This window comes from Rhopalosiphum padi, chromosome 1 (genome assembly GCF_020882245.1).
Source record: "Rhopalosiphum padi isolate XX-2018 chromosome 1, ASM2088224v1, whole genome shotgun sequence".
Classification (NCBI taxonomy): Eukaryota; Metazoa; Arthropoda; class Insecta; order Hemiptera; family Aphididae; genus Rhopalosiphum; species Rhopalosiphum padi.
This window is the reverse complement of record NC_083597.1, coordinates 4,492,232-4,519,699: the sequence shown is the minus strand read 5'-3', so window position 1 is coordinate 4,519,699 and position 27,468 is coordinate 4,492,232. Positions and strand designations below refer to the sequence as shown.

Here is a 27,468-nt window from a genome sequence, read left to right as displayed (position 1 = left end):
ATTATCCGTGACTCGATTATTCGTGTTCGCGATTAACCGTGCTCACTCTTCCGAAAATTTAAAAATAAGTATGGAATGTAGATGTATAACATTATTGTATATACTTCTAATTATAATTAAATAATAAAATACATTATTATAAAAAGTCTCGATTAACCGTGGTTTTCATTTATCCGTGTGACCCTTCCCCGCCATTACCCCGGATAATCGAGGTTCCACTTTAGATAGTCATTAACTCGTTAAAACGATTAAGTTTTAAGGTTTATATGTTTTTTATTTAATTTGTATTTAACCTTTTAACTCAACTAAATAGTTAATTAGTGATATATTTCATTGTAATAATTTGGCTTTTATAGTTTAATTTTAAAAGCTAATACATTATAAATACTTTAAAACTTTGTTTTGTACCCTCATTAGATCGTCATTTGAATATAGTTTGCTCTAAAATTTCCCCATTCATATTCAAGAGCTTAAAAATGTATGTCATATAAGTGTATTACAGGATATATCGCTGTACTCAATTCAACTTAGAAGACAAGCTGTTAATATTATTTTTATTTATATTATAATTTATTGTTGATGATAGTAATATCACTAATATCGGATGCTCATTGTTACTGGCCCTAGTATTTAGTAGGTATAAGTTCCTATTTTTCAATCTAAAATAAGGACATTTTTCAATTCCCTAATGAAAAAAAAATGTGGTAAAGATTCATTTTTTCCTGATACTCTTTAATTAATTAATACGTAAAGTATCTATCTACCATCTACAAATATTTTATATTTTTGTAAAATCATTTAAGACTTCTGTCCTTGATAAGAATATTTAAAAATACTCTTTGAAATTTGAATTAAATACATACATATATCCACCAAATAATTTCTATTAAAATTGAGGCGTTCTCATTTAAAACACAAAAGTTTGGATCGCTATAGAGCACTCCCTAAGTAGTACGAAAAATTTCAAGATGATATTATAGTCTTTAAGTATATTTAAAAATTCCGAAAATTAGAATTTAAATGAACTATTTATTAAATGAAAAAATAGGGGATGAACCAAATCAAGTATTGTGAATCATCGTGTATATACACACGGTTATTGCATTGTGAATTATTATTATAATAATTTACGGGGGGCGGCCGGTCTATGTACCCGTGGGGACAACATTGACAACAGGCATTGGGCACGGGCGGCGCGCGCGTTTGTTATGTACGAGGCATTGTGAGTGTTCCGGGGCGGACGGTGGCGCTCACCGCGGCGGCGGGTACGCGCCCACCAGGAGGGCGCCTAGGCCGTATTATTATTACGCGTAAAAATCGCTGTACCGACCCGTGACCAACCACCGCCCGATTATTATAAGGAATCCGCGATATTATGCCACTTGCCGCATTGTGTCCGATCCGACGCGCATATTATTATTGTTGTACATACGTATTGTAGCCGTATAATAATAATCGATTGCATTATAACATTGGATACGATGATAGCAAATATTGTACCTATTGTACGACAGTAGTCTCAAGAGTTAATATGAGACGAAAGGTCGAAGAACAAAACCATAGAAAGGGACATAATAATATGCATTGAAGTAAAACAAATTAAATTTGGTTATGTAATTATAAAATATTCTGCAGTATTATGTATTTATTTATATATGTTGTCATTCATAATAAAAATTTAAAAAAAAACTTAATTATTGGTGACAACTATAAGAATAGAATTTATTTTTTCAAAAATTTTGTTTTAAAATAACTTCAAATATACTATTGAAAAAAAAAATATTTCCAAAAATATTAATACTTTTTGTTATTGTATACTTTTTGATAATTCAATGAAACAATATTAATCGTCAAAATATCTGCAATAAAATCTGTAAAAATCCTTAAAAATATAAATTTACCCCATTAACCAGTGTAATAAACGAATTTTTCTTACGTGTTCGTATAGAATTATACTATAGACGTAAATTAAACCAGCGTATAGTTTGAATCTAATGGTGTTGGTGTATAATGGAGTTACACATTATAAGTGGCGATTACTGTACTATATATTATTATTATTATTATTACTGTGTATAATATTCACGATAATATTGTAACGCGTATAATGTCATATATAGGTGCTCATTTAAATGTCGAGTGGTGGGTACAGCTTGGTCCACGCCCACTAGACTCGTTTCACCGCCCCGTATCGATCACAACGAAAAGGGTTAACGCGGTTATTTTTGCACTGTTTTTACACGGACCAATAGAATTAAATTGTTGTTTCAGTATAGTAGTGCACCCCAATAATAATGGCAGTGCTCGTTATTTTCAACAGTAAATTTATAATAATATAAACCGATTGTACTAATGTACTCACCTTTTAGTTTTACTTTCAGGTATGAAAAATATGTTTTTACCTAATTCAATTCCATCAACATTTAATTACTACCATTACATCATACGTTATTAAAATAATCTAAACTCGAAATTTTCTATATTGATAAATTCGTTACTGACAGACTAATTAATAGACTCCATGTGAAAATTGACTGGCAAATGATTTTGTTCATAAACTATGATCTATTTTACTATACCCCACATTATGTCCTGCAAAAATCGTGTATCGTGAAGACATGCTGTAAATTGTTCAAAGTTTTTTGTTTTATCCAACGAATGTGCTCATATTATCTCGTGTGATGCGTATAATAATAATATCATATCGAGGGCCATTAAAAAGCCGGCCGGAATATCTGGTACCACGTAGTCTACGGACGACGACGCGTATTTCGTGGTCGTCACACGTTATTATTGTTTTTTATCACGTCGTAACGATATCATTATCGCGCGCGGCTCGTGCTTGTGTGTCTGTGTGACGGGTGTCGTAGTATAATAGTATTGTAATCGCGTATACGTAATAATAATAATCGTCATAGGTATCATTATAATATTATTATTTTAATATACGACGATGTGCGGTAGTGGTGCACCGCATTACGGTTGGTGCGCCGGGGGCCGCGGGGGTACGCAGCGGTGTCGTAGGGGGGAAGGCGGCGGCGGCGGCGACACGCCGTGTGTGCGCGCTGCCGACGGTGCGCAGTGTGTTCTTTTTATTTACTAGTGCCGGACACGATGGGCTGCAGACAGCGCGGTCGATGCACCGACTCGCCGCACACGATCCGACGACGACGACATGGTGTTCAAAGGTGAGACGATCGCATAACTTTTACTTAAACCTTATAATATCATAACGTCGTGTAATGTATTATTATAGTATAGTGATGAGTAAACCCGGTGGCGTGCCGAAAACGGATTTTTTTTCAGCCAATCGCCTCAAGCCTAAGACAGGCGAGTGGGTGATAAAATGTTAAAAGTTCAAAAAATGCAAAAAATATATCGTATAATGTATATATATATATCTCAATTTTTTTACATTTGCCACACCAAAAAATGATATTTTTGGGTAAGCGGGTCCTTAATTTTTTGTGTTGCCCCGAGTTTAAGAATTTTTCAGCACGCTACTGGTAGTACTTTACATTATTTTTGTATTTATGTGAAAAAAACGATTCACCTAACACTCAGCTTTAATTGTTTATTGAACTATTTCTACGTCCTAGTCGAACTTATGAATTATGGAATCCTCTTTATAATCGTGAAGATAAAAAGTACATAATATACGACATACGTACCAAAAATATAAGTATTGCAAAGTCTGAGAATAATCATGATTGATGATTGTAAATCTGAATTTCTTGTAGCATAATTTATTTTAAGGTAGGTCACCTGTACTGTACAAAAATAATTGCGTCAAATCAAATAAATACATAAATTTCCTATTTACCTGTTTTTGTTAGTATGTACGTTGAATAGTATTTATTTTAATCAACTGCACATCATCTTCACATAATGGCCTAGGTATTATGGTGACGTAATGTAAGCGTAAAATCTAGTTTCGAGAGATTCTTCACTGTTTTTGGTTCGTCGAGCAGGTGAATAATTTTCCGATTAAGTCTTAAATAATACTACAGAAAATATATCATATTTTGTATTTATGTTATATCTCTACCAAAAAAATAGTGTATTAATATATTTTAGGGGTGACCAACGTAAAAATATTATTACACGTGACTCGCTTACGACCAATTATAATATTGTAAAATCATTTGGAAAAATATCAATTTTACATCATTCTGGATTTTTGAATAAATTTTATGTAAAATAAGACAAGTATAGATAGGTACTATTTATAATAAAAACATCTTAAAAAAGTATAACAATTTAAATATTTTCCATTCATTATTAGAATGCATTTGCGAAACTGTATTTGTATTAATCATCCCGGCTGTGTAATACAGTTATGCCAATCTACGGTTGGTAGGTTATGTGATGAGTAGATAACGGCTATCAACATGTCGTTTTCACTCATGGATCGTCTCGAAGTCTCCCGGAGAGATGTAATCGTATCGGCTATCGATAAAGATCACCCTCATCGTAATATATCGTTTTATTTCAATCGCCAGCTTTTCTGATGCTGTCTAATAGTCGTGGAACAACGTGGAAGGTAAATTTATTGATATACCTATTGTTCGGGCCCTGTTGGGCATTCAAAAAAAATCTTGAAAAGAGCCGCTTAAAGCATGGACCGGATGAGTATGAATGAGATTTAAAACACTTAAGGAATAATAGGAATAAAAAAAAAAACGATTTAAGTAGAAACTAAGAAGTTACAATTATATATATTTAAATCTTAGATGTACCATTTGTTAATTTTTGGGTGCACAATAATATAAATTTTAATGAGCTGGAAAAATCCTACAACTGGTTTCACTGATTAATTATCTTATCTACTTATATTAAATTCTTATAATTATTAATATTTAGAGACTCTCGTCTATCAAAAATATAATCTTTTAAGGATTTTATCATTAGTGATATCAATATGCGTTACTCATTCTTATAAACCATAATTCTATTAAATAAAATAATGTATTATTATTTATTATTGTACTAATATAATTTTAATAAATTTAATTAGAAGTACCTATATTATATACCAGGACTCGACCGCCTTACTACAGTGATATACTGTGTACCTACGTAAAATAAAAATTATTTCAAACCGTTTATTATTATTAAAACGAGTTATATACATCGAGGTCAGGTCGGAAACACCCCGGAGCTATATATTTGGGTGTAATTCTCTTCTTCTTTTTTATTTTATTTATTTTACACTATATATCGTTATTATTTCGAGATCGTCCGTCTACGCCCGCTCAGCCTCTTCTGCCGATTTATGTCTGGTGTTTGAAGTCTGAACACAATCAGCTATCAGATCGGCGTTTGAGGCTTGAACGTTGTCTTTTATGTATATATGTATATGCATACAAACGCACACGACATACGCATACCTATTATATATCATTACGGTTTATGTAATAATCGTCGAGATTGGACACTTGTTGTCGACCGCTGCTGCATGCTGCTTGGTGCGGTGAACCCTCGACTCTGGGTTGGGGATAATCGGACGCACATACCTAATCGTGAATGTAGTCATGACGAAATAGAAGAAACACGCCGCTGTAGAACGGAATTATATTATAAATATTATAATCTTGCGATTTTCTTTATAAAGATCGCTGGTACAGTTAGGTTCCTCGCGGAATCAAAACCACAAAATTTACAATATCGCTGTGACAAAAGTAGCGTACCTAATAATTATTGTTTTACGTAATGTTTCTATATATCGTTGTTGTCGTGTAAAAAAATGGTCAAGTGAAACATTTTTATAATTATATTTTTTTTTTTTTTTAAATTTGTTTAACTTCACAAACTCCAAATTGATAGAAGCTATAAATTGCAACGTTTAGTATCACGAAAAATTTAATTACGAAATAATTCGGAAATGCGACCTACAAAATACGTGTATGTACAATATTATTATTATTATCGTCGACGACGGTCAAAGAAATGCAACATAATATATAGGTAAGCAGTACTAAAATAATTATATTGTATTAACAATATTTTATGTGCATAGTAGCTTTTTTCGAAAATTCGTGCCCGCGCTTGATCATGCACGCGCAATATTGCAGTGTGGTAAGACGATTTATACCTATGCACGCAAAAATTGTCTGCGATCGATATAATATACTATGTTATATAGATGTATTTATTTGTAATAAACTTTTAACCAACGCATACTATGAACAGCCGAACAGGCATCATAAATCCAGGACTATATTGCAAATATATCATATTGTTATGACATTATGGGATATAGACCAATTTGCGGACGGTGTAGCTAAATATAATTTTAAATATTATAATCGTAATGTATTGCAAAATCATTTCGACTGGTCTTGAATAAAGTGCAAACGTATTTTATTTGTGTACTCCGTTTCGTTATGATACACGCGATATATTATTGTGCATATAATTGTATATCATATTATTATCGATGTGTGCGATCGGCGCACATTGGTAGCACAATAATATCATGTATAAAATATACTATTATTATTAATGAACGCCATTAATGCCACGGCCACCGGTTGTATCCGTTGCCCGCCGACGTTATTCATCTTCGCGCGAGACGAGTGAATCGTTTTACTCGTCTTGTTTAAATTAATTGTCAATTTGATGTTTGAAATCGTTTAAATAAACTTTTATAATATTTTACATGTAATAACCGCGCGTGCACTATATTTAGAGTGTTTATATTTTTGCCAAATGTTAGTGTAGTTTAACGTTTTTATCGCAATAGACAACTGTTTCATCATAAATCATTCACACTTTGCGTTTGAGATTTCCGTCGGTATTTAGTACATAATATATATATTATGTTGTATATTGATATATTTTATTACATATGCCACTTAAACGTGTTTAAATTTAAACGTTAAACAACAAAAATTCTATGTGTGTATAGTCTTAAATTTATCACAATTATTTTTGCATCTACATTATAGTTTAGCATCGCGAACTTATAATTTTTTTATTACTTTTTTAACTGGCACATTCTCAATTAATTTTTACCAAAAGGTTGCAAAGTGTTTTATACGTATTATGTTATACAAATTAAAATTCTGCCTCTTTTTATAAAAATTTACTTAATTTAAGTAATTATTATCAATATCATATTTAAAAATATTTTATTACAATACTAATATTATTGGCAACAACCTATATTATTATTATTTACTTAACGGTAGATTTTTTACAGTGAATATCGATCACCGAATCTTACGCTATAATATACGAATTTAATATAAATGATTAATCATTGTACAACTTAGATTACGTATGTTGTGTTTATTATATTTTTCGCAATATATACCATGTTTATTCTTTACGAAATAAATAAAAAATAATATAACCTATGACTAAAAATAATTACGATAAATATCGAAACATTATTCTTCAATTATTACTAAACCTACACTATATATAGTTTATTTATTAAAATAAATTTATAAAGTTATAATAAATAATAAACGTTTTATGTACTAACATTTTTATTGTTTTATAAAATTTAAATTTATAATTTTAAGTAGTTGATGGTGTCAGGTGAGCTGTTCATAAAAAATGTCGTATTAAAAATCAGCTATTCAAATACATTATCTACAAAAACTTTTTTAAGAGTAAAAAAATATAAGATATACATTTTCCTTTAATTATTTTTCCTTTTGATTTAATTCTAAGGTAATTTTGTTCTTTACGGCTGTTCATCGATATTAATGCATTTTTAAATTTGAATGTCTTTAAAACTGCATTTGAGCGGGATAATTTTTATTTTTGATGGAGAGGTTAGAGGTGAATAATACTATCTTCAACATTAAAAATGTAAACGCCCATAATATTATTAATTACTAATTCAAACAATATTATTTATTATTTTTAATTTATTATGATTGAGTGATTGATATAGATTACAAAAAACTTTTATATAGGTACAAGTACTCGAGATATACATTCAGGTTTCAATCTTATATCAGTATTCAGTTATAGTGTACCTAGGTACTTATATTTGTGTATTAAATGGATATATTAATATTTCTCAAAATAATGCATGAAAAGAATTTAGTAAAAACATCAAAGTATATTAAACTATGCTATTTTTATTAAATTTCTATTCATGTGGTATTTAAGTAAGGAAATTTAATATATAATGAATTTTAAAATAATAAATTTACATTTTTATACTTTTAAATTTTTAATGTATATAATTAAATACTATATTATTATATGTTTATTTTTTTATATTTTTTTTTTTATAGATTTTCAAGTAATTATTTTATTATTTTGCAACCTACAGACACATCATAATTCCAGTTTTTATAGTCTTATTAATTAAAACTATATTTAATAACTAAAATAATCTTAGCACAATGTGTATAATCTTTTAAACATTTTCTTTGAACGAAAAGAAATTATGGATTATATTTTAGAATTAAAGTTGTATCTTAAATACAATTCTACATACTTTCTTAATTTAAAATTTAAACTGTTTATCTATTTTGAACTTTGATTAATAATGTTTAATTTATGTAAAACATTAAAAACATATAAAAAGAATAAAAAAAATAAATAATAATAGTATAGTATGAAAGTAATTCTAAATCCCATGACAGATTACTGCGCCGGTTAATTAAAAGGAGAATGTTGTTTCTCATGTTAAGAAAATATCTTAATAAATCAACCACATTATATAAGTAATATCCCTTTTGAATAAATTAGAAAAATGTATAGGTACTTACTTGCTTAATAAACTAAAAATATTTGTACATTGACTATCGACAAACATAATATTGTTCCCTACATTTTACACACGTTTATATGGTTAGGTATAAACTTAGAATTTTTTTATAAAAACTAACACTCATTTTGCAATTAAACATGTAATTACATTTTTAAATTTAAATACTATAAAAATTAATTCACCGTTTTTTACATAAAACGAATGTGTGATCCATATGCTTTTATGTGTCTAACGTCAGAACGTGTGTATAAAATAACGTCACGTGTAATAAAAGTCTGTTTTCAATGTTTTCCTCATTCGCGTGCTCGCACAGTCACGCGTATATGGGTAGGTTATAAACGAATAAACTGTATTGATGTAAAAAATAAGTATCTCTTCTCGATGTGATGTATCATAATAGTGGCGATTCTTTGACATAAGCGCGATAGAATAAACACTTAAATATCAACAAAAAAAAAAATTAACGTTTTTGATAATACATTTTTTTTGTTAATTTTTAGTCATTACGATAGGTACAACATTTTTTTTTTAAATAGTTTTATTATCATAATTATTAAGTTTTTTAAACTATAGAATTTTCAAAATAGAAAATTTTTATATTTTTTTCTTCTTTTTTATTGAATACAAATGTAATTTTGAACAAGTAATAATTAATTAATTATAATTTTGAATGATTGAAATAGTAGTAAATAAATTACCCTATATATTATAGATCCGAAATCATTACCCTATACTTGGTCCTAGTATCTGGATGGTCTTTAACCAATCTAAAACGGCATTTGTTCTTTAACTTTAAAATACTTAAATACGCTTTCTATAGACTAAATACATTATACGATATTATTAGTTATTATATAAATTTATAATGATTCGTGTATCCATATTGTTAGACAAATAAATCCGTCGAAAAAATTAAGACAGGTACAACAATGTAATAATATATTGGTGTTGTTGCCATTGGCTATGGAGAGGTGAGCTAAAACCACTTAAAAGATATTTCAGAAAAATGAAGAATATTATTTACCTATGAAAATGTAATTAGTTACAACAATAGTTATTAAGAAGCAATTCATAGTGAATAATAATTATATATATATATATCGTATATAATATTATGAAATTAACATTGTCTAAAATATATTTCTAATGATATTACTATGTTTACCATACTATTAATGTAGTTATGTAGAGAACTATAGATATCACGCAATGTATTCATAAAATAATATTATAGCAAACTTTATTTTAGAGGAAGGAGTTAAAAATTTTTAAATGCACTTCCATGACACATTAGATTGATTAACACCCACACCCTCTCCAGCTCCTTCTAAACTTGAAATTTAAATGTGCCTACGAGTTACGGGTACCGCGTAGTGTATATTATACAAAACTGTTATTGAGTAACTATAATATAATATAATAATATTATATAATATTGTACACAATATTACTATGATGGTTTGCGTTTTATTGTAATATATCGTGACTTGACAGGTGCGCAATAAACCTTGATTTTGTAACACTAATATATACAGATTTAATATATATAAATATTAAATAGTGTAATATTATAAGGTACCTCTATTCACCAAAACGTATTCGGTTTTGATTTGACCCGAGGAGGCTGTCTCAAAAACAAAACAATATGGACACATGTAATAATATATAGTTGATATAATTACTACTATTATATAATATATATTATATTATAATTATTATTGTCAAAATGGGTCGTGACTCGAGGGTCGCGGCGGGTGTCCCTATACCTATTTAAGTGTAGGTAATATTATTGTACCTACACAGTTGATGGCGGGCCGAAATAATTAATTGGATGTATAGTACCGGAAAATATAGCGTCGTCCGACGGTCTCGCGCCGCGGCGGGAAGGCGATTGGTCATTATTCATCGGTCGAGGGCGCGCGCGTCACACGTCCGCATTGCACGCGTTATTCTATAAATTATTACAATCGCACGAGTTTAGTGTTTACTACAAATTTATTACAAACTATACGGATCCTTGTGCGGGAGTATCGATCGTATTCGCGTTTTCGACGGAAAACGGTAAAAATGAACGAAAAACGTTAAGGTGTATTATATTATATATTACCGCGGATTATCTTAATTTTTATACCGTTAGCGTCAAAGTAATATCGCGATAACCAATGTTCAAAGTGATTCACTTAGCATGCTCACTCACATTTTTTTCTTAAACAACACTAAACAACCAAAATATTTCCAAATTGTTGAATTGTTTTGTATTAAAACTACACTATTGGAGAAAAAGAGTGGCTCGCAGAACATGCTTGCAGGTATATAAAAATAATTTTTAACCGCATATTCGTTTATTCGTGCTTGCAATTGGTTACACGTAAAAAAAAAAGTCACTTATTATATTATCCAATGCAGATGGATTGCCCATCACTACAGTGTTATTTCTCCCTGGCCAACGCTGAGTAATACAGCTATAGCATTATAGTAATAAAAAATAAAAAAAATAATTTTATCGCCTACAGTTTTAACTATTATAGTTATTGTTGTATTATCTTCGCAACCGATACCGTAATATCACTTATAAGTTATAAATTATAATTATTATCACGTGGGTCTGGTCGATGTATTTTTTCGCATAAGCCGTCGTGTTTCGCCGTTTCCTCAGCATCACACGTGTTCATACGTCTGGCTTATCTAGTCAGTTCAATCGATGACACTGTCGGTCACAAGACTCGGGTGACTCGTGTGTGTGTTTCACGTTTTCGTGTTTCACGTGATATATTATTTTAATAATACGTTTATAATATATGCACTACGAACGTCAGCTTCTTTTAATTTATTTTTTCTTAAAATATATCCTTTTGAAAGTATAATTTATAGACTTTTTATTATTTTTATTACTGTTATTATCATCATTATCATCATCATATTATGGTAATGTCATGGCGTTGAATTTACGATTTAAAATCAGTAAGCTACCGAACGAGTGGCAACATTATTATTAGGAAACTAAAAATTAAAAATCAATAATTACTATTATAATGTATATAAATTTGAAAACCCTATATATTTTAACAGTACCTATTGGCTTATATAATGTATGGAAATGTGGTGGCATAAGGGTGTAAGATGTATATCCAAAGTATTGATATATTTAGTAATAGCCAATAGGTAAATGTTATATGTAGACTTTTGAACAAATTTGTATATGTAAAGGGTGATTCTTTTATCAGTAAATTAAAATGAACGGAGAAATGGGATACCTATATATATGTCACTCTACTCGATTCATACTAAATATTTTTAATAGGTAAATAGATAAATATATATTACATGTAGTTATCAACTACAAGTTCGGGATTAGATTATTAAATAGCTTTAGAATATGATATTAAACATGTATATGGCTATTAAAAAATCTAAAAACTTAAAAAATTATAATGATAAGATACATTATAAATAGTTTCAAAACCTTAAGTGAATTAAAAATATTTAAAAAAAAATACATGTACTATATCGGTAATCATCGATGTGAAACAAATACATTTTGTCATAAAATAATTACCATATATATATATATATATATAGGTAGGTACTTCGTACGGAACCAAATTACATCTCAGACCAAATAATAACAACAATAATATAGTTTTAATATTATTGTAACAATAATAATACGATTCGACCGATCTCCATTAACACGTTTGTCCGCGTGCATAAATTCATATACAATATTCTTCCATATTATATTTTTTAGTACTTAATACTTATAATACGTCTGCTTGTCGTGTCATAATTATGCCATCGGTTCAGCATGGGTATACCTGTACGTATTCGAAGTATGACATAGAACACGACGTGTTATAATATATGACCTTAACGTGGCACCCGCGAGTAAACATTATTATCTACATATCTCACGATAACAAAATAACATCATATCGAGGGCGTAAGTCTATCGGACGACCGCACAATTGGAATCGCCGCTGACGAGTCCTGCACCACGTTTCTGACTTTTAGTGGCGACGGTGTGTGCGTCCGACGTTTTTTTATAAAATAGTCAAACCTATAATGCCCTCGTTTTTTGGTTTTATTTATTTTTTTACCGAATATCATACAATATTACATTGTTATTGCTTTTTACGGTTCCGTTTTAGATCGTAAACCCGCCTATATCGTCTCCGGTTTAATGTCCCAACAGTACTATGTATAATGTATATATTATGCTATATGCATGATGGCATTACGCGTGTACTGTGGGTGTATATTATATAATATTATGCTTAACGGTTACGCTCGAGTGTAGACAAATCAACACCTAAATAAACGCACAGACATATACTGACATAAGCACTAATAATAAATATACATATATTATATATGTGTGTGTGTATTTTAATCATAATTACGTTATTTTCAAAAGTCATAGTCAAGAATGCAGATTTCATAATAAAAAAAATAATGTTTTTATCGAACAATTTTTTATTTAATTATTACAACTAAAGTAATATAAACCTATTATTCCAGGCAAAATTTAATTAAAACACGTTTTTGTTAATGAAATCCGCGTGCAATTGTCATTTATAAAGTTAAATAATCTTTAAAGTTAGATTTCAAACTCTACATGACCATGTACTTACCTATATATATAAATTACATTTAATATACAAAATAATATAAAATTTAAAGAAATGTGTTCATTAAAATAGGTATGTAATTTAAACTGCATTGTTTATATACGTCATACGTGTGATATTTAAAGTTATAATGTAATCTATTTATTATCTCGAAAAAATGTTGTATAATTAAAAATACCTTGATTATTATTAATTGATAATATTCGAGTTCAACTATAATGATTCAATGACTTGTTTCATTAAACGCTTTGCATCAAATATTTTTGATACGTGGGTTTCCATATGAATGGTATACAACTTTCTAATTTTTAATTTTTAACAGTTACATCAAATTCGTCATAAAAAGTAATTAAAAATTTTATTTGTATTCCAGCCAGTCGTAAAATAGGTCGAAAACTTAAAACTAGAGTATCACTATTGCTATTGGTCTGTTTAGCAATGCCAGCGGCTGCAAAAGAAAACGATTTAGACCTCACTACCGTTCCCATTACTTCATTAACCATAAGACACTGTGGTAATATTCTAGTGAGTATCGATTCTTAATATTTGTGTTGTTTTTGAATACTTCCTCCCTTATTCCGTGTATACTGTCTAACACTTGTATTTTGTTTAGATAGCTGCGAACGCAAAAAACAACGAAATATACATGTCTACAAAATTCCGCAATCCTACCGAAGAATCGATAAACTTAAATAGAAACAATGACATCAAAATACTGAAAAGAGTGCGGACGCAGCTAAAAGTAGCTAGAAACCATTTTCGAAATAACCGAGAAGTAATTGCTCGGCTTTATTCGGATGTAAGTATATTACAACCATTGACTGACAAACGTAAATATTATATAAATTATATTATATTATTATTACATTGTTGTAAAATATTTAAAAATCTGTACGTTTTTATTAGCAATTAAATCCCCGATAATATGAAACATTATGATTAATCGAACCGTTTATTGCTTGACCTATAGACTTCCAATTATTTATTTATCGTAACAATACGATTAAAATACATCACATGACATAAAACGAAAAATCAATCCTGGTGTAAATAATTGCGTCCTAGGTCAATAATTTTATAATATGTATTATACAATAGAAAATATTCAATAATATTATACGCCAATGCATTAGACCAATATAATATGCATTCGGAGTCATTTAGTCCAGCATGTTTGACCATCATTTATCAATATCAAATATGCGATTTTCAGTGCACTTGCTATTATCTCTCATCGAGTTGAGCACGTAGGCACAATATAATAGAAACGAAACGTTGAAACTATCGGTGCCAAGTAGGAAAAAAAACCGAAATGAATGATATTCACATTACTATCTGTCTACCACTCTACAGGTGTTTAATTCCAGTATCGGGATATCTCCGACGCAAGTATTTGCATATAAATTTCTGAAATTCGTATGTAAAAATTAACGTAACATATTATAATAATATAATGCGTTGTGTCAACGTTTTTATGGATATTTAAACACAAAATATTTAACCGTATAACGTACTGTAAAATATAATAAATCAATGTTGAAAGACGTGTTAAAACATGGATATTTTTTTCATCCGAAACTGCATTTGAAGTTAAGTTAGTACAATGTGAACTAACGTTTACTCATTTGCAGGTAAAGACCGTGATGCAAACAAATTACCATTACGAGTGGTTGCCCTCTCAATCACTGGTTTGGTACAAGAAACACGTCAAAAAGCTTGACAAGGACACCAAGGTGAGCATAATCAATTGAAATCGTTACATATCATGCGCAGCTTTATTTTATTATATATTATTATAATAAATTCGGTCGGTCGAAAAAAACATAATATTATTTCTCTTTCCATGCATATATTTGACTTTGAATCGAAAATATATACTTATTTTATAAATATTGTGAGAGTTACGTTAGCGCGTTTTCCATTTTTACATAAAACCATTTGGTTCATCCACTAAATATCATACGTTCATAGGTAAGCGGCGTAGCATGATGGCAATGTAATATTATATTCTAAAACACCGACGTATAGTGTGGCAATGACGTGAACATTACTAAGCTCGATTCAGAGTCCGAAAAAATATTTTAAGCAATTCCGTGTATACAAAAAGTCTACTAAAACAACTCCGTTCGACGGCCAACTGATAACAGTATAATTACGACCAACGAAAACCTAACACATGCCGTCCAATGCATATTATTATCACATAAACATCCGTGTACATGGTTAATACCGCTACAGAACTTTACGATGCGATAATATTATAATTTATATTGTAGACATTAAAAGAATGTTTATATCAAAGATTAAAGGCATTGTTAGAAAGATATTTTGTATATCCGAAATCCCGTCGACTGGTAAACATCCGTACACCCTGTACAACAAAGCTAATAAATTATTTTTCGATCCTGCAGCATACGAGCGCGTAACAATGTAGAAATTAATTTCGAAATTATTTACCTGATTTGGTTATATAACATATGTACGAGGTATAACGGTACTTGTATCTATACAACGAAAATACGAGAATAATATAATATTATGATATCATACTCTGGTAGTTATAGGAATGATGTTTTTTGAAATTTTATCTACGTAAAAATAGCTTTTGATTTCTATTTTACGCGAACGCGTTTAACATCATTAAATCGCGACAGCCTTAAGAACGTTAGTAGTGGCCCGGGGAAAGGGGGTGATAAAAAATACTTGTGAACCGGAAGTAGGAAGTAATAAAATCCAAATGGCATCATTATGAACGACGCGGTATTACTAAATTACAAGTAATAAAAAACAATACATTAATACTTAATAATATCGTTTATAAATATTAGGATTAATGATGCTGATGGTTGTAACGTGTGGCAGCGTTGCAATTATACAGGGTGGGAATTTCAACGAGCTATTTAGAGGCGACGATTATTAATAAGCCATGAGATAAATAAATTACTGTTCCACTTAATTTGAGAAAGTAATATATATTCGATACGGCGACGAGTGCCAGAGTAGCTAAAAAGTACAATAAACATATTTTTAACCCACACGTGTGCACGAGAAAAATGAATTATTACCTCATTAAATTGAATAGGTTAGTTACTAAACGAGTCGTTTAATGTAAATTTTTATCGTACTTTTTACGTAATTAATAATGAGAAGATTTTTAGAAAATAAAATCTCAAATTTAAAAAATAACCAGTAGATGTAACCAAATTATAAGTATGACAATAGTTACTTACACTTCAAAATTCTACTATAATATGTTGATTAATGCGTAATTTTCCCAAAAATGCTTTTGAATCAAATTATGAATTCATAACTTTTCAATCACCATATCAATCATCAAAACCCTGGAAATAGAAAAAAAAAAACAATTTAATTTTTGAATTAGCTTCTAGAAAGAATCGAAATAAATTACTAATTTTACGAATTTCAATGGAAGTATCGCGTAAACGTCGTATTTAAAAAGTTAGATTATTGATAAGTATGGCAAGCCACACACAATTGGGTAAAAACTATAGTGTTTTCTGTAGCAAAAGAAATTATGCAATGCGATTTTGGCGATAATATTACAAAAGAGATCATGTATGTCTTTCAAACAATACTATCAAAAACATGAGAAGAATCGATAACATGACGTTAAATGTAAAAATATATTATTACCTCATTTTTAATTTTATTCTTTCTTCACTTTTCAAATTGTTAGAAGCTGGCTAATTGATGAAGCTATTTTAGCACAACAATCATTCATTGGCCTCACTGCAGAGACTCTGTCCTAAAGAGCGCTTTCAAAACCAAGAATACATCAAATTTTTGGCTGAAAGTGAAAAAAAGAATGCTCGGAATTGTCTACACACATTTTTAAATTTCTAATGCCTTTAGTGTCTACATATCTATGTGAAAAAATATTTTCCTACTTATTATAAATGAAAAATAAATATAGAAATAAATTGAACACAGAAGACAATTTATGACTTAAATTTACCAAAATATAATGTGATATATTGACGTCTTTATCCATTCAATAAATGCATCAACTGTCTTATTAAATTATTTATAGTTATTATAATAATAAATAATAATAAAAACTGACATATATAATATTAGCTTTGTTTATTCAATGCTTATATTTTAATAATTATGTAGTTTCAATAATAAAATGCTTCGTGTTTATGTAAAACAACGTACTCATTTTTTAGGAGTTGTGGTACTTGAACATTTTCAAAATGTGTATGTCGTACGTAGATATAAAAAGGTTGGGAATCGTTGGGTCTGTGGAATGATCCATATATTAATAAATAATAGCTAATGTAAACAAAACACAAACCTATTATAAAGTATATACAATATATATAGGTATGCTGTCGTAACGCGTGTTACGCATCGTTTACAAAATGCCATTTTTGCTCTACTTAATAACTGTCGATGCGACGAAGAAACGTCATCGAATTTCAAAAAATGTTAAGTAATTAGGTATTGAATTTTTTTTAAAGATATTTCGAAAATATAAATAAATATTCTAAATGGTTTTTTAAAAAAAAAAATTATATAGTAATATTACGTACCTTATACATTAAACATTATGTAATTAAATTAATTAAATATAAAAAAATACCTAATCGTAAAATTAATAAATTACTTATCGAATTTTATTAAAATATATTTATTGATTTTATTCACATATATCTACACAAATTATCATTTATACGATTTTGAATAGTATATAATATTTTCTTAATCGTCAACTCAAATTCATCACATTATTATCTGCATTATAATGTTCCTGAGATTTTGTCATAAAATGTACATTTTTAAATTAAAATAAAAAAACCATGAAGTTTCATCATTGGATGGGTCTTTCCACAAACCATTCAATACGCACATAACTTTCGCTTATTGTAAGAACTTATTTACAGATTGTGAAATATATTTATAATGAACAAATAACAATAATAATAAATACGTAATATTATGAAATATACAATTTTACATTAACTAAACAAAATTTTTTTTTCAATTTTAATGTATAGTGTTATATTGTTCTAGGTGTTTATACTTTTGCCTGTGCTACGGGATTCATTGCACAATTTTTCAGTAACGCTCGAACAAATGCGACAGTTCAGCGAAACACATTTTATATCCAATTACACAATAAGAAAACTAATGTTAGACGATCTATCCAAACATCTTATCGCAGTGAGTTATAATCATTTAAATTGAACATCGAACACACGTAGTTAATAAAAGCACGTCATAATAATATTGAGCATTGTGGGGGGGGAATCTTGGCGCACCAGAATCCCATACGTATACGCACATACAGGAGATTTGAATTTTATCACCAGTCGGGCAATAATATGATATTCGATCGTTCGTCTCAAAAGCAAAATCCTTTCGGTGCGACGCGGATACATTAAACGATATTATTATACCATATAATATATTTATATACGACGTATATAAACTTACCTATTATGATACGTAATAAACTCGTAAGCCACCGTGTCCGGTACGCGACAATAAAATCGACACAAATGATACACATATTATATATGATGTACATCGTACAGCGGCGCGTGGTGGCGCTGCAGACAATAGTTCGCTGATCAAGGACCTCCTACGTAGCACCTGGCATACACGCGTACATAATATACATATTATAACTATGTGCTGTCACACATATATACATATTATATATTATATTTATATACAACCTATACGCGATTGACGAACGCACCCCGTCAACGCCACACGCCTTTCGCGGCGACCTTATATTGTAAGAGGTGTTCACGAGTGGAAGGTGTGAGTGTATTATTATATAAAATTTGACTAAGTCCGACAGTGTCTATATATATAAACGACTGTTGCACCGCGGTGCACCAGACTTGAACTGCAATAGCGACGGCGGACGAGACGGTTCGTTTATAGCGTTTTCCGCACTAAAGAGTATAATAATATATTATACTTATATATATATAAGTAAATGAGTGTAAGTACTTGGCAGACTACTGCTGGTAACTACAACTACCTATACTATGTAGACACATTTACTAAAAGCGAGTCGGCGATTTTGGTATTATTTATACGTGCATAGAATATACGAATATAATAATATTATAATAATATGAAAAACGTCGTACCTATACGCCGCTTCACCACCCGCCGGGCTCGCGACGACTGCCGGCGGAACACGTGTTCTTTATAATGCTCTCAAAAAAAACACACACACACACACTCAAGTATAACATATTATACGTGTATATATAATATAAGTATCGACGTGCAGCGGGCTCTTCTGCCGGCGGTGTCGGACAATGAGATTGTTTGGGGGCTGCTGCAGCAGTGCGGGGCTTCCGTTTGTCCGACCTGTCACTGCACTACGGTGTGTACGCCGCGATTGTAATTTAGTCCACGCATTTATACAGGGTGATTTGCTAAGCACAGTCAACTCCATTTTTTCGATTAATATTGGATTTATTCGGATTTTAATTTTTGGAATTTTTAAATATACTTAAACGCAATGTTTTCGAATAATTCTCGAGATTTTGTTTATTACTTAAATAATGACATGTTTTAGTAATACAAACTCCTGTTTTTCGAAAGAGAACCTTCCATTTTTACTGTAAATTATTTAGAGAATAATATTTTCAAGAATATTGATGTTCCGAATTCGAAATTCAAACGAGTGTTTATCAATTATTAAAATGTTTATATTAATGATAAAATATTCTTAAAAATTATTTAAAAAAAATATAAGTTAAATGTAACATTCAATTTAATATATATTACACTTACTTTTTGACTATTTTTATAAATAATAAGTGCTGATAGATTATTATAGACTAAAATGTTTAAGCCCCCATAGTCTCCATCTTCCAAAGCCATTGTCACGAACCTTTTATCTTTAATATGCACAGTTAAATATCTACAAAAATATTTCAAAAATTTGTAAACACGGTCGTGAGGTATATTTGAAAATTCCAACTATCAGATTTTGAACAGCTGCACTATTAATAAATATCAAAAAATAAAAGGGGGTGAACACGCTCGCGGCGGCGAATCGCCCTGTATATACACATTATTTAGGTATTATATTTATGACGCGTCGGCAACCGCGATACTTACATATTATTACCATTTATATACGAGGGATCGGTTCGTGAAGAAAACGAAACTTGACGCGGGAACGGTGTGGCGTTTTTTGTGTACATAAAATCTCACGTGTGTGTGTGTTTGTGTGCTTCGCGAGTCCGCGAGACGTGTTAGACGTGTTTAAACGGCGTGAATAGTGTGTGTGTGTGTGAGAGAGAGAGAGAGAGAGTCTGCGCGGGTGCGCTGTCGGACCGACCGTCGCGGTTATAGGTCTCGCGCGCTGCAAAGAGATCCCGAACGTCCGATAATAATATAATGTCCACCCCCAGTCGCCGACTCCCGAAGACTCCTGCAAACGGCTCTCGTTTTCGTGACGCATATAATATTATATTTTAACACGCAGTACAATATAATATATTGTACGTATAGGTATGTGCGTAGTAAGTGAAAAAGGTCGATTAGTACCCGATTTATGACTATATACACACTCATATGCAGGTACCTTGTCAGTTTTAACGTTCCAATCAAAGGGATCGATCGACACGACTGGTACCTGCGTATACCGGTGACACTATATTACCCGCGCGTCCACTTCAGACTACGACGGTGTTCCGTTCTTATCCCTTATCATATAATACCTATATATCATAATGGGTGTGCGGTGTGCTGTTATTTATTTTCCTTTCCAACCCTTCGAGCCGCGATACAATATTGTAATATCCGTGTTGTGTACTTAATAAACTTATTATAGGTAGCGTGTATTTAGGTAGGTACTATATTATTTACACGAGTAAACACACGCCCACACGCCACGGATAATAATTGTCAGTCGAGTATGGTACTCGTCCGGCTGCATTAAATAAATTGTAATACCTATACATAGTACATAGTAATATATGGGAACCACAGAGATAGGTTAAGCCGGTTAAGGTGTACCTCGTACTTATACTTGACAATTTTAAGTAAGCTAGAGATGTGACGCGTCTCGGTGATTATGTAGTTAGGATAAAGACGTGCTTGTTTATCCCGGATCACGGATAACTATATCGGTTTACTAAAAAAATTGTAAAATATATTTTATTCAACTTCACCGAAATAAAAACTAATTTACGTTTCTATTGTTTACCGTTTTTCTTCTATTAAAATACGCAGTACAGACACAATATCACAATGATTAATTGTATGAATTTTCAATTTAAGATAACTCTGGACGTATCGAAAGATATAAACACGAAAAACTGGAGACAAATTCGACTAATGCTTATATAGTCGACCTAAATCCAATATAGTTAAGATTGGTATTCATCTTAATGTGTTTAAATCAATAATAAAATATATTCAGAATTAAGAAAACAAATAATATAAATAACCATTGTGATATTGTTATCAAAAGTTTTTCATTACAAGATTTTTTTTTTCTTAAATAAATTAGGAAAAAATGTATATACCATATTTCAACTAATTATAAATAAATACTAATAGTAATAAATCATTTTTACGAGTACCTAATATACAAGGTGATTCTTTTATCATGAAACACTCATTTTTTTAAAAAGTATTTATGTTTTTTAAAACATTTTTCTACATAGTTTCAAGTTGTTAAAAAACAACGTTTTTATTAAAAAATTATATTTTCAAATATTTTTTATCCTAATATTTTTTTAAGTATTTACTTTTTTGAATGACAACATAAAGTTTTAATTTCATATTCCAAATCAAAATATTTTTCTGAGTATTTTGATATATAAAAATCGAATTTAGGGCTAGTAGTTTATGAGTTATGCGTATTTAAAGTTTTGACAAACGGAATAGTGGACAAACATTTTGTGGGGTTACTCCGTACCACTCCGCTTCGCGCAACAAAACTTTAAATACTTATAACTCATAAACTACTCGCCCTAAATTCAATTTTTATGTATCAAAATATTCAGAAAAATATTCTGCTCTGGAATATGAATTTAAAACTGTTGTCATTCAAAAAAGTAAAAAACTTAATAAATATAAATAACAAAAATATGTTTTTTAACAACTTGAAACTATGTAGAAAAATGTTTTTAAAAACATAAATACTTTTTAAAAAAATGAGTGTTTCATGATAAAAGACTCCTGTTAACCCTGTATAACGAATAAATTTTTGATTTTCGCAAGCCAAAACTATATTCATGTGGGTACCATCCTGTAGTAACTAATAGGGAGTGAAAAAAAGCGATAATCACCTTCTGAGTCTCAAAGTATCTATTAATATAATTTTTAATGAAAACAGTCCAATATTTTTTTGAGTCTTTATAGGACAAATAAAGAAATATTTGTTTATATATTTATAGATAGATAGAGTAACTTAAGATATACCCAATATTCAAATACACCGATATATTTTATAAACATATATTATTAGATTTGTGAGAAAAATACACTTGTACAATTTCAATAAAATAAATTGTAGGTTAAATACGCGTATCGTAAATCCTAATTCAATTAAACTTTGATATTCATCGGTAATTGATTTTTCGATAAACTCAATTCTGTCTTCACGGCTACTGCAAACGAACACCAAGTTAAGGTATGCATACATCATTGATATCGTATCTAAGATAAAATAATATCAATTAGTCTGCATTAGTAAAATTCCATACTATCTATTGTGTCTTGTATAAAATATGTCACGGCAACTTTTCAATTAGATACATCCTAGATTTTCCAGAAATAGAAGAAATAGTGTATAGGTATTATGTGATCGCAATAACCGATAAACACTCAAACTCTTATTTAAAATTTAACTCTCCATTATTAATCTCTTCCATTCTGTAGCGCTTTACGCGAAGGATTATGTGTGTGTAATATGTCACTCTCTACATGGGTTCCTATCCATTTTAGTATATTACGTCCGTTCGCCATGATAAAGCATCATAAGAAACATAATTTTCACCTCTATAGTTGCGCTTATGCGGCTATTTATGGTATAGAGTATAGACGGTAGATCGTTTCCAATTTTCCATGACGTGTTACGACAAACGATCGCACTGATAGTAATTGCGAGGACTCGCAAGTACTACAACGATGACCTCTACGCAATAATTTGCGTGCAAATTATCAGAATATATCAGCTATTCGTTTCTGTTAATTTTTAAACTTTTTTTTATCCGCCGCATTCATCTGCATCGTGTAGTACGACTTCATCTCTAATCCGTAAAATGTGTTATGGTCGTCTCACAAACCATGAACACACGCAGTACCTTCTGATTTTTATCTCTGGAAATTACTACGTTGTCGCGCTGCAGTACAGCCTTAATTCGATCAATTTTCTCGTTATATGACGCATTTTATCGCACTTTTTCGTTTGTTATCATATAGGTAATAAATATAATTCATTCCAAATCCCAATCAATGCCGTAGCTGTAGAAACCTTTCCAATGACATATGGGTTTTTTTTTTACCCAAGACGATAATATTCATTGGTATGCGATCAAAGAATAAACATCACATTGTACAGAAATAATAACTGTTGAATATCAAATTGACTGCATGATTGAACATGTGTTTTAAACAATTGCTGTTGTAGAAAAGCAGCTAATTTATTAACTCTATTCTAAATATCTGTATGCTCAGTTATTTCGTTTTTGTCTAGTTAATCGCTTAAATATTTTTTCAAGGTTAAAAAATATATAAATCGATTTTATAATTATATATTTCTGCTCAATCGTACAGTACTATGTTATAGTAATAATTACACCAATAATTACATAACAATGACGCTTCGATTCGATATTTCGATTTCGTCATTTAGAAAACCCACAATTCAAACTTAAAATATTTATTAAATATTAATGTCTAGAACTATATTTGTTTGGTTTAGTTATGAAATAAAAACGTCGTAAGATTCGATCTCATAAGCCATGACTCATGATCCATAAACGTGATGGCTACTTTTAAACTCGAAACTAACTTTTAAAAACCAATTTTTGGAAGAGGGACTTCCCATAAAATTACTCTTTGTCGGATTTTTGTACAATACACAAAGTTTAGTCAACAAGCATGTGCCTATTTTTTCTTTTAATGCATTTATTCAATTCTGATTTTTGGAATTTTTAAGTATACTTAAAGAACATATTTTTAGTGATTAACATAATCTTGTACAATTAAATGCTGTGTACAAATTTATTTTTTATAAATACAAAACCAACAATTTTTATGTACATAGTATTTGTATATAGTTTTGTATTGTATTTTGTAATGTATACGCATTACACATAATAATAAAGATTACAATTCTTGAAAATGATTTTTAGAAAAATATAGAATATATGTAATATTAAATAATTACTGTAATATTTAAATCACCATAGCTCCCATATCTTTCGAACCTATTATCATTGACCAATTATCTTTAGATCTTAGAATAAAAAATAAAAGATTCAAAAATAAAAATTTCGATTTAAATATTTTAATCTATTTAAAAATTATGTTTCGCAATTTACAAGAAAAAAATGTGTAATTCTTATTTGAAAAAGACCAAGTTGATATTATCACAGGACACTCCTCAAATAGTTTAACAATATCTAAGAAATATAGAAAATATATTATAATAAAGAATATATTGGCATTAAGTTTACCTACTTAAAAGTTTCAAGAATCATAATTGAAATAAATTGATTGTTAAAGAAAAAATTAAGGCAAGTATACTCGGTGAGTCACTTAACCGATATTGTATTTTGATGTATTTATTAGGTAGGTACCCATACTTTAATATTGAATATACTCGTATATTATTCACGTGAAAACTGTAAACATAACATTTTACCCGTTAACGGATTATATTTCCAGTAATCTCGGATCTACCGCACACATGAATGCGTGCCAATAGCAATAGCTACCCAAATATCTATTCAAACCGAGAAAGTGTATAAACGTGAGCACGTCGACATTTCATTGCGGTTTCATTATACGCACATTTTTAACTAAACGTATCATACCTTTGTATTATACATAATATAAACATTATAAACACAATATATATATATATATACTATAAATATGCCCTACAGTTGGCTGCAGGTCCATTCATCCGGACTAGATCTTTTGACACGCATGGCATATGACATTATGTTCATTCGGTTTTATAATAATAATAATAATAATATTGTTCGAGCGATCTTCAAACCATCAATAAAACCTATATTATAATATATTATTATTGTGGTTTGGTCATTGGACAATTACTTAATTCGAATTTATAGCGTGTAATGTGTATTATTCTCGGTCAGGTAAAATTTCCGAACGAATTTGCGGAAAGCTATTTATCACGGACATCATTATATTATTATTATAGTGTGCTGTGGGCGGGCGGGCAGAGCGTGACTAAATCAAACTGCGTTCCCGCCTTGTATACGCACATATTATTAAATATCATTATAATAATATAATAATATAGGCGGATCTGATGTATTTTTCTCAAAAACAAACCGACAGTGACGTAAAACGGATAAAAAAAATCGTGGGCGTTCCACATAAAAAAACTCTAAATCGCTTTTTCCACGTTTTACTGCAAGCAGGGAGCACAATAACAAAATCATATTTTAAATTATTTTTTATTTATTTAGTTTTGTAAAAATATTTTAAGTGACTTCTTATCAATATGTAAAATTACTAAAATTATACCGTCTGAAAGACAAAATTTTGGAAAAGGCCATGAAACATAATTTTTTTTTAAATTCTTGCTCAATATTGAATAAATATATCTTATTCGAATACCTGATAGCTACATTTACGCGAAAATATTTAGAATATAAATAAAGTAGCAGAAACATAATAAGTTCTAAAAATAAAATGAAATAAAAATAAAAACATTTTAAAATTTGTTACTGATTCGTATTAAACAATATATTTTAATTCGCCTGGAGCAACAGTTATAAAAATGCACGTGGTATATCGTCTTTGCCGTCTACTACGTCATTCACTAAAATTATGTGTCATAGACCTTAGCTCATAATATATTAATATTATTATTATAGTTAAAACATTTTAAAACCGTATAATTTTAGACAGTAGAAGAGCACAAAATGTTATGTTCACCAGATATAACTACGCACTTTAATATCTGCAAACAATCAGCGAACTCCATTTATATATTACATTATTATTATTTATTACTACTATTGTATTATAATATTATTATTATACTCTACCGCGGCGCAATAATATGGCCACCCCACCAAAATACTCCCTTGCCAGTGTGGCACTTTCAGATTTTACACGTTCTATCACTATTCATTTATAATGCATAACAAATATTATATACCTAATACCTATTCATGATCTCTAAAATAATAACTTTAAAAAATCAAAATCAAAACATTCCAATAACTTTAACATAAATGACCACCTAAAGTGCAATTATATCCATACAGTAATTTCTTTGTCAAATCGTCATATTCAGAGATGATAGTAAACTAATATTAATAAAAAAGAGAACGCAGTTACATGGTATCAACAATGATGTTTAATTCCAGTTCCATTATAAAATTTACGAAACCAAACATGATTATCATTATTAGTCCTCTCTGCTCGAATTGTTCAGATAGTTTGGTGTAATATATCACGAAACTTAGAATTAAGCGAACAAAAATACCACACAAATGTTTTTTTAATGGCAAAATTGGACATCCCATCCACATAAACATATTTGTACTGAGTGACACGCATGTACCCATCAGGAAACATACAATTCTAAACTTTCGCAACTATCTATCTTTTTTTATGAAATATATGAGTATATTTAAATAAATATAATATATATATATATATTATCCAAATAATCACTGTAACTGAGGATTATGTTAAATAAAAAAAAATATATGACACACATAACCAATATTTATATTTGTACGATTGTGTTGTAAATTAAACTGCACTTCATACGCGGTAGTCAAATTACATAAACAATGACAACTTATAAAATTAATATTTTTAAAAACTATAAAAATATTCAAATATTTCTTTTAGTAAATATTATTTTTTTTT

The 27,468-nt window shown here is 29.7% G+C and overlaps 1 protein-coding gene across 3 annotated transcripts in view; it reads left to right on the top strand.

Annotated features, from left to right (window-relative positions):
- The first annotated feature begins 3,081 nt into the window (after positions 1–3,081).
- Positions 3,082–27,468, top strand: part of LOC132917990 (uncharacterized) — a 31,688-nt gene continuing 7,301 nt past the window's right edge. Inside the window, exons 1-5 of one of the 3 annotated variants that reach the window (XM_060979022.1) lie at positions 3,082–3,188; positions 13,742–13,893; positions 13,982–14,167; positions 15,000–15,101; positions 18,406–18,555. In XM_060979022.1, coding sequence (XP_060835005.1) covers positions 3,176–3,188; positions 13,742–13,893; positions 13,982–14,167; positions 15,000–15,101; positions 18,406–18,555 — 603 coding nt within the window. In that variant the 5' untranslated portion in view covers positions 3,082–3,175. Of the gene's footprint in view, positions 3,189–13,741; positions 13,894–13,981; positions 14,168–14,999; positions 15,102–18,405; positions 18,556–27,468 lie in introns of those variants that run through there. The other 2 variants (XM_060979023.1, XM_060979024.1) reach the window with 2 other exon arrangements.